The sequence below is a fragment of the Squalius cephalus genome, assembly GCF_949319135.1.
Source record: "Squalius cephalus genome assembly, chromosome: 7".
In the NCBI taxonomy this organism is placed as follows: domain Eukaryota; kingdom Metazoa; phylum Chordata; class Actinopteri; order Cypriniformes; family Leuciscidae; genus Squalius; species Squalius cephalus.
In genome coordinates this window covers 39,390,232-39,405,310 of record NC_137128.1, presented here as the reverse complement: position 1 = coordinate 39,405,310, position 15,079 = coordinate 39,390,232, and the positions used below count along the sequence as shown (strand labels likewise).

Here is a 15,079-nt window from a genome sequence, read left to right as displayed (position 1 = left end):
AGACTGAATGAAAGAGAAAAAGAAAAAAACAAGTCCATAGAAATAGAGCGAAATAATGAAAAACCAAAAGAATGAATGAAAGAGTGAAAGAAAGAAAAACAAAGCGAAAGAAAAACAGAAAGAAAGTGAAAGAAAGAAAGAGCAAAAGAAGAAAAAGCGAAAGAAAATGAGAGCGCTAGAGAAAGAGTGAGCAAAGGAAAGAGTAAAAGAAAAATAGAGTGAAAGAAACAGAAAGAGATTGAAAGAGTGCAGTGAGCGAAACAAAAAACGAGCAAAAGCGTGAAAAGAAAGAAAGAGCAAAAGAAGAAGAAACAGCGAAAGAAAATGAGATAGCTAAAGAGTGAGCAAAAGAAAAAGAGAGTGAAAGAAACAGAAAGTGAGAGAAAGTGTGAGTGAGCGAAACAGAGAGAGAGCGAAAGAAAGAGCGAGCGAAAGAGCAAGTGAAAGAAAAAGCGAGCGAAAGAGCGAAAAAAGCGCAAGTGAAAGAGCAAAAAAAGAGCAAAAGAAAGAAAAAAAAGAGCGAGCGAAAAAAGAAAGGGCAAGAAAGAAAGAGTGAAAGAAAGAGCAAAAGAAAGAATACGAAAGAAAAAAGCGAAAGAAAGACAGAGCGAAAGAAATAGCAAGAGAAAAAGAAAGAGTTAAAGAAAATGAGAAAGCGAAAGGAATAGTGAAAGAAAATCAGAGCAAAAGAAAAAAAGAAGAGTGAGCAACAGAAAGAAAGAAAGAAAGAAAGAAAGAAAGAAAGAAAGAAAGAAAGAAAGAAAGAAAGAAAGAAAGAAAGAAAGAAAGAAAGAAAGAAAGAAAGAAAGAAAGGTTTCAGAGGGAGAGGTTGGACAGACTGTTGCCACACAGCGCCTCAGGGGATTCTGGGAAAATCATCTTTTCTTCTGAAAGTCTTTCAGTGTCCGTCCTGATATTAGCATGACAAAAACAGCACTTTACCATCCAAGAACCCTGTTTTCTGAACCTCTGCTCTTTTCAACTCTCTCGTTCTCTCTGTCACTCTCTCCGTTTCTTTAACCATTCAAACCTCCAAAGAACACAGGATCAATTTATCCGTTCTCTTTCTCTGCGCTGAGACTGTAACACTGCAGATTCCTCTTAATCAGAATAGGAAATCATATATTTCTGTTGAGAAATTCTCTCACCATCTGGGAAAATGAAATTCATAACTTTATCAGGGTGAAACAGGGGTGAATATGAGAGAGAGACATACAATAAACATTATGTTCTTCCCATATCAGTAATTTTCCATAAGTTATTTCATTTCTCTGTTAGTTTAAAGGCAAGTTTGGAAATAAGTGATCTGATGGCTATCAGACATGACAAATATCAGTTGAGACAGAACAAAACAGTCAAACCCAGAACAGTAAAATTGACTTTACCTTATTATTACTTGCAGGCAGCTGCAGTTTAACAAAATAATACCATTCTACATTCTACATGATGTTTTTCTTATTTCTTAAAAATATCTGTTAATTACGTACTAATAAACATAACTGGAGCTGCTTCTATATTAGCAACACAGCATAACTAAATTATAAATCCATTTACAGTTTATGATCGCTTTGACTAACTGGATTATTTTCATTGTATTATCAAACTGAATGCAAACGCCGTTGTGTATATACTGTATGTGTGTATTAGTCCGTTATGTTCTCACACTTGTTTACTGATGATGTCACCGGCTCACATGGCAGTCAGATGACTACTCTGCACAGATTCCCTCTACATCCCCCCTGCCAGTCCTCATTTCTCCTCTTTAATCCTTTACTTCCCATCCGAATCAGCCTGACTTCCACATGTGACATGCAAAACTCCCATCCTCCACAGTCAAAGCTGTAAAACACGTCTCAGAGTCTGTACCGGGTGCCGGTAATTAGGTGGACGTTTCATCTGTTAGTTAATTTGAGGAACATCAGGACTTATTGTTTAATTCACATCCGAAAAAGAAACATCTGCCCTTGTTTTCTCTGGCACGCCGTTAATGCATGACTGCTCCATCAGGTCTATCAGAACGAGAACACAACAACAAGAAAGAAGTTTCTGGAGGCATCAGCACATTTCTTCAGACTGCCTACAGCGGGACGACAACACGGTCTGATGCGATTATCGTTGGAAAAGTTGAAATTTCTTTTTTTTTTTTTATAAAAGTTTGCAAAACCACTCATCTGTAAATCAAACAATGTATTAGAGTTTTGCATTTAGTGGTCTTAAAGGGATAGTTCACCCAAAAATGAACATTTTGTCATCATTTATTACATTTACTGTTACCAAACATTTGGTTGGACCCATTGGCTTCCATAGTATTTATTTCTCCTACAATAAGTCAATGGGTGCCGTCAACTGTCAGATTGAAGAAACGCAACAGGAACAAGCACAATTCATAATGGAAGGCGACGAGCCTTACAACGTAAGTTGATTAGTTGATCTTCTGCGTTTTTATATTCTTCTGTCAAATACAAAAAAATATATTTAAAAATTCAATTGTTCAAAATATCTTCTTTTGTGTTTCACTGAAGAAAGAAATGCAAACAGATTTGAAATTACATGAGGGCAAGTAAATGATGACAGAATTTTTATCATTGGGTGAACTATTGCTTTAAGATGTGGCAGATATGTGCAGTACCATCAGCAAATCATAATATTCCTTACCATGTTGAAGAGCTCGAGTTTGTTTTTGACATCCATAAGCACAGGGTCAACACTTCGGACCCTTACTTCTGGATTCTGTCTTTGAGCACGGACTCCATTGCCCACCATTCTGGCAGTATAACTGAGAGAAAGAGATGGAGACAAAAACATTAAGAGATGGTCAGCTGTTATTTGCATCATGAAGCCTCAGCAGAAATTGACCTTTGGTTAAGGTCCCTTGAAAGCTTAAATCTTCAATCTACTGTTTGGCTTTACCAGGATACGGACGGCATTCTGTCCTGACAGCTTAGGAGATCAATATCCCTTGGACTTCTAGATCCCCTGACAGAAATGATGCATTGTAAAGTCTAATTGTTGGTGTGTGTGCTGTCGGAGGTGTCAGCTGGAAGTATGTGAGAGTATTGATGAGATAGTGGGTGACAAAATACTGCTCTGGAATAATAAAAAAGAGAAGGAAGGCCATAAATGAAAGTTAGAAATGAGGCTAATTAGAGTCTTGTAAGAGGCCATTAAGAAATGTGTCTGAACTGCTAAAGGCTCCCACACACTATAAAGGGTCGATTTTGTACCCAATTCTCCCCTTCTGACAATCCTAGGTAAAGTCCCGATTATCTTGATGGTTCTACAGATTATTTTATCAGATTTTCCTATGGTGTGAGCTGTGTGTTGTGTAAAGAGTGATTGAATCTGATAGGAAGAACGTTGGGGCTGCACTGATCTCAAATAGTAAATTGTTGAATATTTACAATCAGAAATTCTGCTGTGTGGGGGGAACCCCAAAGACAAACACACGCAATCTGTAGAACGAAACGATACTCAATCAGAAAGCAAGCTCACGGAAGACAGAAGCATAACATCCAAAACCGTTTCTTTTTTCCCCCACAAATTTTCGGTAAAAACAGTCCAAACACTATTATCGACATTTCTTCTTTCCCGTCGTCCACCATGTTTGTTTGCTCTAAAGTCACGTTTGACCACGAGAAATTTTGTGAGATTTCCCGTGTTCACAAGCGGGACTCTGGTTGTTAATGAATGGAATCTGTTAGTCTGTGCTGTCTTGGTCACATCGTGGCAAGTGTGGGCAAGCCTTTACATACTGCAGGAACAGGGGTGAGATATCTCTTATTATCAGAAAAATATTACATAACTGCCAAATGAGAAAGACGAAAAGAAAGTCTAACAGTCCGGAAGGAAAGTGAGATGCAGTAAACAAAACGATTTAGTCAGACGAAAAGCAAATGATACAGAGAGTGAGATTGAGAGAAAAAGATAGTGGAGATAAAGTAACAGGAAAGGTTTGATAATACATGATTAAGGTGAGATTTGTTGTTCCTGAAGGTCTATATTGAGGTCCGTTGTTTGCGTTGAGGTCTGTTGTTCTTGAAGGTTTGCGTTGAAGTCAGTGTTGTTATTGTTAAAGGGATATTTCACCGCTGGAAAGATGAATGTGTATTTAAATTGGGTCATTTATGTAGTAGAAATGTGAAATTATTTTAGAAGTTGGTGCCTTCTAGACAAAATGTATTTTTGGCTCATGTGGATGAAAGACAACAACTCCCAGAATGCACTTGCTTCGCTGCCCTACGAGGCCACTCCCAAGCCACGCCTACCGGTTACAGAGGGCAGTATAGGAAGGAATGATACAACTACTAGTTGACTCGAAACTGAAAAGATGCCGTTTTATCGTGAGATCCCCCTATGGGCGGGTTGAAAACATGTGGAACTAGCTCTTACTCTAGCTACTACTGGCTGCAGTCTCTCGCCTCTGGACAAAAAAGCCTCCGATGACGCAAAATGACGATTTTTGCGTCATCTGAGGGTTTTTTTTTCCAGGCACACAATACAGAAATCTCTCGTCTCAGGGGGACATGAAGGAGGGAATCACGGTCATTCGAAAATACTACCGGGTTTCTACTGATACATTTACATTTACATTTATTCATTTAGCTGACGCTTTTATCCAAAGCGACTTACAATTGCTATATATATGTCAGAGGTCGCACGCCTCTGGAGCAACTAGGGGTTAAGTGTCTTGCTCAGGGACACATTGGTGTCTCACAGTGGATTCGAACCCTGGTCTCTCACACCAAAGGCAAGTGTCTTATCCATTGCGCCACACCACCCCCATCTACAAAGCTTAATGCTAAACGGTATCCCTTTAACTGAAACAATAATAACTGAAAGCAGAGAAGCTAATTCAAAACATTAACAAATCCTATAATAGTAGGTACGTTGTTCCTGAGGGTTTGTGTTGAGGTTGAGATGCATTGTTCTGGAGGGTTTGCTTTGAGGCACATTGGGCCTCATTTATCAATCTAAGGTAGAAACTAGCACAGATACGAGTGCAGAGATCATCTTACGTTTATTTTATTCCTTTTATATAATTTATTTTGTTTTTCTCCATTCACAAGTGCTGTTGCTTATGCTACTATTTGCGAATGTAAAGCTAAACCCCTGGAAATAAAACATTTGTGGTATTTTTAATGGGTCAGGGTCACAGACACCAATCTATTCTAATTTAATTTAATTAGACATTCTAATCTAGTCGTTTAACGGTTAATGATCGATTAATGAGCTTCGGTTGTCGGAGCTCGGTCAGGACAATAATCTAAATGAACAAAATGCTGTCATTAAATTTTTTTCACCGGACTTACTATGCTAACTTATGCCAGGTTCACGCTAACTCAAAATCTTGCGTACACGAGCTGAGACCTGATGTGAGATTTGATCGTAGTCATTGCTCACATCCATATTGAAAAAAAGTTTTGCGTAGAAACAGCCACACAACAGCCCAATTTTCTGCCATTCATTCGTTTCATAAATGAGGCCCATTGTTTCCGATAGTCTGTGTTGAAGAACATTGTCTTGAGGGTGTCTGTTGAGGCACATTGATCCTGAGGGTCTGTGTTGAGGTACAGTACGTTTTTCATGAAGATTTGTACATTTTGAATCAGCATGATCAGTTCTGAGGTCAACTGAAGCTGAATGTTATCAATTGGGCAGTTGAGTTTGGAGACCAGACTGAAGGATAACCTGAAGTGCTGAGTGAGCAGAATCACCTATTCCTGGCACCTTATTCTGGAGCAGCTACTGCACTAATGAACTGTCCATTCAGGACTCAATTACTGCAATGGACAAAGCCACGGGGTGAAAGGATGAGTAGAAGAAAGAAAGTATTAGGACTAAGGTGGAGAGGAAAGTTAGAGTGACAGAAAAAGAGGAATTATCAGTTCATAATGGAAAGTTCACTGTTTTCCCAACAGCAAAGTCCTAAACACCTGCACGCACACACAGAATCCATCTAATTACAAGCGCAGTACACCTCTTTCTCGCTCTCTTTCATCATCATGCTGTTACAAAAAAATTTGCCAATATTATTTCTGAAAGCGTGAATTTTCAACCCACGCACTAAAAATACATTATTCATCACCCAATTTTAAGATGTGACGAGAACATACAAACACAAATTGAAGAAATATGCATATGGGGTTGTGTGTGACTGTGAATGTTAACTGAAATTTGTGTGGGTGCTCTTATTTTCAATATTGGATTACAGAGATAAATATGATTAGAATTATTCCTAATGCATGAAATTAACCCATGTTGTGGTCTAGCTCCAGGCAAACTATAACATTAAAGTGACTTACCCAAGGGCAGAATGGAGGTTGATCATGAATCATCCCTACAACTTACAAGAAACAAACACTTCCAACGCCATAGCATTGACCAATGGCTGGTTAAATAATGTTGCAATAATATTTAGTTCACATTATGCAGTGTAAGATTCTTAAGATTAGATTTTTGTGTTTTGTTTTCGGTCAAATCTTTATGTCTGGCTCTGAATTGAGTTATTGAGTGGCAAAAGTTTTTCAATAAACCTATTTCAGTGCTGTAAACATGTTGCAATCCAACAGATATTTGATTCCTAGATGCATTTATTATATAAAATTCAGTTGGTTGTCGACGATAACGTTGCCCCTAATATCATACCTCTCAGAGTCACGTATCGTCTCATCTGATTATAGTGTTTTAAAATGATCCCTGTACTTTAACATGGCATCATCTTGTGAAAAATATGGAAACATATTCCTGATGTGCTGATAATCTTATATTATAAAAACAATCTACAAGAGTAGCAGCTCAGAAACATTCACAATGAAAAGACATCTAAACTCATTAAGTATGCTCAGCCTTTAGTCTTTCTATTTGAAAATGAATTTCACCTGATTTCAGATCGACACTGCATCTTAAATCTAGATATTTACCTCATATTCCAAACACACTCACAACAAAATACTCATCAAGTCTTACATACATTCAGTAGACATTTTTTTTTGTTTATTATTTAGATCCCCATTAGCTACTCCATAAAGCAGCAGCTATTCTTCCTGGGGTCTTAACAATTTTTACCAAAATATTAACATCAAAGCTGTACAACAATGAAGACAAAATACAGAAGTGCACACAACATCATCTAAGTCGTCTAACTCACACTGCACAACACATAAACACTAACCATAACAACATAACAATATAACACAGCCCGACGAACTTTCGAAAGCGTCAGTTACATGACGCCTAAACCTACCCATAACCGAAGCGTCACATATGGACGCTAAAGGGTGCTTTGAGCGTCAGATATTGAAGCTTGTTTGAAAGTGACGCTTTGGGGTGAGAATGTGTTGCATAACAATATAAGCTCTTCTATGTACAAAATATTACCACTCTCTGGGTATAATATAAAATATAAAAATCACATTTCAATTACCATAGCTCATTATACAGTCATTATTAATTACATAATTACAGTTACTCCAAAGTAAATAAATACAGTCTCAATCTTTTGGAAAAACTAACATTGTGACTCTCTGAGACCAAAAACAACGGGAGCGAATTCCATGCCACCATTGCTCTATAACACGATGTTCTTTGAAATTGATTTGTTCGACAGGCAGGTAACAAGAAACACCCTTCACTTGATTGGCGAGTGGAATAAGTATGAACGTCACTGAAGAAAGTCAATCTTTTATCAATAATTTCAGGTGCTTTTGTAATAATTATATTTTTTAAGAATTTAATAAGAGATTAATTAATTCTGCTTCTTACATGAAGCCATGCTAACTGATTGTGCATATCCCTGATACTTGTTCTGAAAGAACAGTTTAGAACAAGCCGAGATGCTTTATTTTGTGCAATCTGTAGTCTGTTTAAATTATTCTCTGTAGTCGAAGCCCAAATGATGCAGTGACATACACAGGCAATCTTTTGCTGCTTTAATACTATGTCTCAACGAAAAAGTCTCTCTCTCTCTCTCTCTCTCAATGATGGTGTACTAAGAAAGCCTATAATCCCTGGGTGTGACCCAGAGGAGAGAGTTAGAAGAGCAAGAATCCTAGAATCCTTCTTACTGAACACTCTCTCTCTCTCTCTCAAGATTCCAACAGCTATATTTGCTCAACATCCTTTATTGCAGGTTCGTTTTGAATTGCTGTAATCTACTCTCTCTCAAAGAGGCAAGGATGAAGAGATTGTGATAAAAGAGGCCAGTCACTATTCAGCAGCCTTGGATCTTGGATTTTTTCCGCAATTCATTTAAAAAAAAAAAAAAAAGAAGAAGAAGAAGAAAAAAAAGAAATAGTTTTAAGATGTGAACGAACTACAACTAAATATACTGGAAAAACTAAGACTAAACTGAAAGCAGAAAAATTAATAGGCAGAGTGAAAATTAATAAAATTAAACAAATGGAAAGTATATTTTAAATAAAAAAATAAACATCTTAGCCATGCAGCTGCATACACAATTATATGCATACACACAAACAATGATGCAAATAAAAACAAACTTTGAATAAAACCGCAGAAAATAAATATTAAAAGCATCTCTGACAGGATGCTGTCTGGTTCCCAGCAGGAAGCAACTCAGCAAACATCCCATAATCACTGCGTTCCCAGAGCTCCATGGAAACAGAGACGATTCCAAAAGCTTTGAAAATAATGATGGTTGAGCATGAAAAAAAAAGAGACATGCAAAACAAAAGCTAACATTTTTGAGAAATATGTTGTGGATTCATCTGCATTCTTAAAAATGAACAGTCCAAAAATGTTTTAATAGCCTGATGCCCCAATAATAGTTTTTTTCCTTATGCCATAGAAGAAACTTTGTAGGTTCTATGGGTCTCTGTTTCCTTTGCTGATCTGAAAAATCCATAACAATTTCAAGAACCTTTTTTAATCTCAAAAGAACTAAAAGTCCAACTCAAAAACCCTATAAAGCGAAACATAACAGAACCCAAAATGCTGCAAAGAACCATTAAAAAGCCTTTAATCCATCTTCTCATATATATATATAGTCCCAACGTGACAGTATTTGTGCGAGAGAGGAAGAGAAACAGAAATGAGATCTTAGATTGCAAACAGCAGAGCTGCTCTGTAATTAATGGGGCGGCAGAGAGTGAATGAGAACCACTAGAATGTGCAAATCTGATCTGGATAAATTAGAGGTTTGGTGCGCGATAAACTGGCAGAGAGGGCCGTGACACAGACATGTAAATTACAAGCTCGGAGTTCTCTAACTTTCTCAGAATATGCTGATCTGCTGCCTGTGGAATGGACAGCTCTATTGTCCTCCTAACATCTTTCTCTTTCTCAGAGACAATGGCAGCCTGCCTGCATGAGGACAAACCAGACAGAAAACAGCAATCACACACCGACGAGCTGCTTTGACAAGATCTGAGCTTAAGAGAGGGTGTCATTCATCTGAAGCGAGATGTCAAAGCCATAGCAGAATAAAGAATCAAAATCTATTTATTCATCCATCTTTACATTTTCTATCTGTCTATCTATATTTCTATCCATCTCAAACATCTAACCAACCATTTACAGTACCAATCCATCTTTACATTTTATATCCATCCAACCATCTGGCTATCTGATCATCTAACTAATCATATACTGTACTGTACCTAACATCTACCAAACTGTCATAACTATCTATCCATTTTTTTTTTAGAAATCCATCAATCCATCCATCCATCCGTCCATTTTTACATTTTCAAACCATCTATCTAATCATCAACTATCTATATATCTATCTATCTATCTATCTATCTATCTATCTATCTATCTATCTATCTATCTATCTATCTATCTATCTATCTATCTATCTATCTATCTATCTATCTATCTATCTATCTATCTATCTAAGTTTAAATGTTCTATTACGACATCAACCACTTTGCCAAACTGATATCCCTCTGTTTTTTAAAACACAATACCATGCACAATCGAGTTTCATTGCAGTTCAACACCACGTAACGTTCTACCCAACTGAAAAGCAGTTTTCCTGCCATAGTTTTTGTCCAAGAAAATACAAACACAGCCTTAGGTTAAACATGGCAAGTCAGGCAGTTTTACCACTGAATTATACAGGAACTCCATACAGGAAATACACAATCATTAATCTCAGATTAATATATCGTCGTGAAAACAATTATTGTTATCAAGCATCCCAATTAAACTCTTTACGCCTCAGTTTAATTTTCGCAGGGGGAGTGCACTGATCTCAGGCTGTGGCTCAGAGTTAGCTCACTGTCTGCTAATGACTCGGTCGTTGGGTTTAATGTGACCATCTGGTTACTGGAAGGTAGTTTGGTTCCAATCTCTTGTGACATGCCCAGACTCACAGAAGAAACTCAAGACATTTGATGAGTTCAGCTCAGTCTCTGATTAAAAAAAAAAAAAAAACATATAAAATAACCCAACAGGATCAGGAAATGTCACAAGTCTGATGTTTGAATTAAAAAAAAGGTTTGTTTAAATCCATAAATAACACTTTAGGCACAGAGACAGTGCCAAACACACATCTGCGCTGAAAACGGATGCCAATCAATACAGACGGGAGACGAGCCAAATAAAACAAGACGTACACTGCTTAAAATAGACAGAGAGGTGAAGAGAAGGAATTCTATAGAGATGGAAAGATCAGGGAGTGTGAGAGGATGAGCAAATGGGGGAGATAAACCACAGAACAGAGCCCGAGCCCGAGCCAAGCTTGCCGCCCCAAGGGATGATGGGAAAGCAGACTGCGGCTGCCAGTGGCAGGGACAGATGCCCATGTGGCCAACAGCTGCATTGTGTGTGTGTGTGTGTGTGTGTGTGTGTGTGTGTGTGTGTGTGTGTGTGTGTGTGTGTGTGTGTGTGTGTGTGTGTGTGTGTGTGTGTGTGTGTGTGTGTGTGTGTGTGTGTGTGTGTGTGTGGCTTGGTTCTCAAGAGAAAAGGATATGGCATTGAGGTCAGTCCATTACACACACACACACACACACACAATGTTTCCGCACTGAACATCAGCAGATATGTGTGTTGTGTGTTATTGAGTGCAATATCAATAACTCTCTCCATTAATGTTATGCAAACACATACACACACACACACTGAGCATGATGGGATAAAAAACAGAGGGAGAGGGTAACTGAAGGAAGGAGAGTGTATCTGAGGTAAGATAAGGTGTGGAAGGTGTGTGGCAATGCAAAGAGACACACACACACACACACGCACACACATTAGCAGGGTTAAGACCTCCCTCTATTGAGACTATTATAATTACTACACTCTAAACTATAGGAAACAATTATTTGGCGCTATTGTGAGATTTTTAATTACTATCATTGTGCAGGCATCTCTTACAGTGGAAGCAGAATATTCAGAAATAATGAATTTCGTGCTGTGGTTCAGGGCGTGGCGGTGGGACATCATGAAATGAGGATCAAATGATGAAGAAAGGCACTGTAATCAGGCACAAAACTAGCTACAAACATTGAGAATTAAGTCGCTGTGATAAGTTAAAAATAGTCCAACTTTTTAAAAATACATTCAACCAGAAACTAAAATTCTGTCATAAATTACACACAGTAATGTTGTTCCAAACCTGTAAGACTTTCGTTCTCCTGTGGGACACAAAAGAAGATATTTTGAAGAATGTCTTGCCTGTTATTTTGTCCATATAATGAAAGTCAGTAAGGTTCATTAACTTTAACTGCATGGACAATAAACACTGAGACATTATATTCAAAACATCTATTGTGCTCTGCAGAAAAAAGTAAGTCATACAGTGATGAGAATGACATGAGGGTGAGTAACTGATTTAGTCATTTATTCAACTGGTCATTAAGGAAACCCACCAACTTGCCTATTTTAACTGTTATATTGATCCAAAAAATCCTATAAAAAAAAAAAAATATATATATATACAGTATATATACAGTATATATATATATAAAAATCAAGGTTTCCACAAAAATATTAAGCAGCACAACTGTTTTCAACGTTGATACGAAATGTGATTTGAGCAGCAAATCAGCATATTAAAACGATTTAATATATTAAATAATTAATATGAATATTTTCATATTAAAAAGGATCATGTGACACTGAAGACTGGCTGCTAAAAATTCAGCTTTGCCATCACAGGAATAAATGACATTTTAAAATATATTAAAATATTTAAAAAATAATAATCATTTCGCAATATTTCTATTTTTACTGTATTTGTGATCAAATAAATGCAGCCTTGGTGAGACTTTTCGTAAAAATTTTACCCACTCCAAACAGTATTCTTCATGAATCCAGCCAAGATAAAAAGAAATCCTCTGTAAACAGTAAAGCAGTTAAACAAGTGAACGAGCGAGTGAGAGTACAGGAAGAGGGTAAAAAAACACATGAGATTCCTAGATGAGCCTGTTATTCTAAATTAAGTGAAGGAAGTGGCTGTTTATGGGAACATTTACTGGTACATGGTCACTAGTTCTGCCTGGCCACTATTAAAGGCTCTTCCCTGAAGCCTGGCTCCCTGGTTGGCTGAGAAACCAATTTCACACACACACACACACACGCTAAAGCCCATCCTTGTGTGTGTGACCCTGTGAATTAATTGGTCAGCGGTGACGCCCCATGCAGAGAACTTCCTGTTCTTTGAACTCAACCCAGTGTTTTTAAGGTCTCTTACACTTTCACTGTTCCCCTCATAATGTTGCACAGGTCAGCGGCATACAGCAGTCAATGAGCTCCAGATAACACTGTAATGAGGGTGTGTGTGGAGGTGAAAATCCACTGAGATGTGTTCTCAATTATTTTGGAATTTCGGAAGAGAAACCCAGACCTCCCATTTGTGGACTGACACACACCATCACTCTCTCTCTCTCTCTCTCTCTCTCTCTCTCTCTCTCTCTCTCTCTCTCTCTCTCTCTCTCTCTCTCTCTCTCTCTCTCTCTCTCTCTCTCTCTCTCTCTCTCTCTCTCTCTCTCTCTCTCTCTCTCTCTCTCTCTCTCTCTCTCTCTCTCTCTCTCTCTCTCTCTCTCTCTCTCTCTCTCTCTCTCTCTCTCTCTCTCTCTCTCTCTCTCACACACACACACACACTAATCATTTAGATGCAGCGGATGATGTCACTGCCTGAGATTGCATCCCTCTCATTCTATCTATAGTTGTTCTGCAGCACTATTTCCAGCACTGGATATAAAACACATTCCTGGATATGCATGGGCAAAGCTAGAGAACTTTTAAACTCGCTCCCTAAAGCGAGAGATGGGCAGAGAGAAAAGAGAGAAACACAAAGAAATGTGAATAAGAGATAGATGGACAGACAGACAGACAGACAGATAGAGATAGAGATAGAGATAGAGATAGAGATAGAGATAGATAAGCATATTACATTTTAAAATATAATTACAATTGTAAATAGTAATAATATTTCACAACATTACTTCATTTTTGATCCAATAAATGCAACCTTGGGAAGCATATATCTTTAAAAAATAAAAATAAAATTCTTACAGTCTCCAAACTACAAAAAAAAAATCAGCAAATTGCTGAATTCAGTTTGCTGAATTGTTCCATAAAATCAGTCATATTTTGTATAAAGACATCTTAACTTAACAGTACAATTAACTCAGATGTTAAAATGTATATCATTTATTTGACCAAATGTAGCATCTCATTTTGGTGAATACTTTGAGTTTACATACTATATACTGCAGAAATAATATTGTAGTAATAGTAATAATATGCTATTTTAGAGATAAACTATCTTGAGCAGCAACTAAAACTAGTCTCTTTATCGCCCCCTTTAGTTTTTTCTTCGGATAATCTTAATTAACAACTTTGGAATGTGTCTTCTTACTATTCTCTCTTGTCTCAGTACAAACACAAACACACAAAATGTTAACAACACACTTATGTAAGAGCCTGTTTCCATGAGCACATCTGGATTACAATGTAATTAAATAGAATACTGGAAAACACAAACCAGAAACAGTCCACTATACTATATGTAATCATTCTCACTGTGCTCCAGCTATACAGTCTATAAGTACAGATGGTATATTGGCACGTCAGTAAATTAATCACTCTAAAAACAAAACAATACAAGGCTTTGTAATGCTTTCATACATTATTAAGGTTGTTCAATCCCTTCCCCAGCAGGCTTTCCACCATCGTCACAGATCAATAACAGGCTATCAATGCATGCGGTGGATTTAAATGCAAATATATCTGTACAATGAAAACTAGAGTGTTAAACTCCATGTTAACAAAATCACACTGAATATCAATGACATTAGGCCAGATGTGCACAGCTTGTGCCAGCATCAAAGTGATGCCAGTGCGGCTTCAAGCTGGCACTGGCCGACGCCAGACGCTGAGAGGCCAAAATGTTATGACTGAGGGCAAATTTGGCAGTGTGCCGTTGAATTAAACACATGGACATATGCATGCCTGCGATCACCTCTCAAGTTTAGAAATGACTGTCTGAGGCAACAACGAACAGGTCAGACATGGATGCCATACAAAAACAATTACGTAAAAAACATACAATCAATGCAGATAAGCTGCCAAAAGTTGTTAGCTAAATACCTGCTAGAACAGCACAGGCGCATTTTGTCTGGTAACAAAATTATTCATCGGTATTGTATTGAATAGAGAAAGGAAACAGGTCATAAAACAACCTGGCGTCACTGGCATGAGCACCAAGACTTAACATCTAAAGCACTCCCACTCCAAGAAATAACCAAGATCCACACTCAAAAAGTACCCAAAACCCATTCTAAGCACTCTGTAATAGTGTAAAAGTGCTATCCTACCATCTAGTGGTAGATAAGGTTATTGCAAAGTTTTACAGAAAGAATCCCAAACAAAAACAGAGATTTGTCTGATCACAGCTGACAAGATCATCATAGTGTTTTGAATGTAAGCAATATGGGATGATGCAGAGGATAGAGAACATGCAGACGATTTTATATGAAAGAAAGAAATGAATACTTTTATTCAGTATAAGGATGCATTCAATTAATCAAAAGTGACAGTAAAAGACATGTTGTTATGTAATATTTCAAATAAATGCTGTTCTTTTGAACTCCCTAGAAAACTATCACAATTT

At 37.5% G+C, this 15,079-nt stretch overlaps 1 protein-coding gene across 4 annotated transcripts in view; it reads right to left on the bottom strand.

Annotated features, from left to right (window-relative positions):
• The window catches only part of gpc5c (glypican 5c), a 123,833-nt gene that overhangs the window by 41,218 nt on the left and 67,536 nt on the right, over nucleotides 1-15,079 (bottom strand). For all 4 annotated transcript variants that reach the window (XM_079875465.1, XM_079875464.1, XM_079875462.1 and 1 more), the window contains one exon: nucleotides 2,656-2,776. In XM_079875465.1, the coding sequence (XP_079731591.1) occupies nucleotides 2,656-2,776 (121 nt within the window). The remainder of the gene's footprint in view (nucleotides 1-2,655; nucleotides 2,777-15,079) is intronic.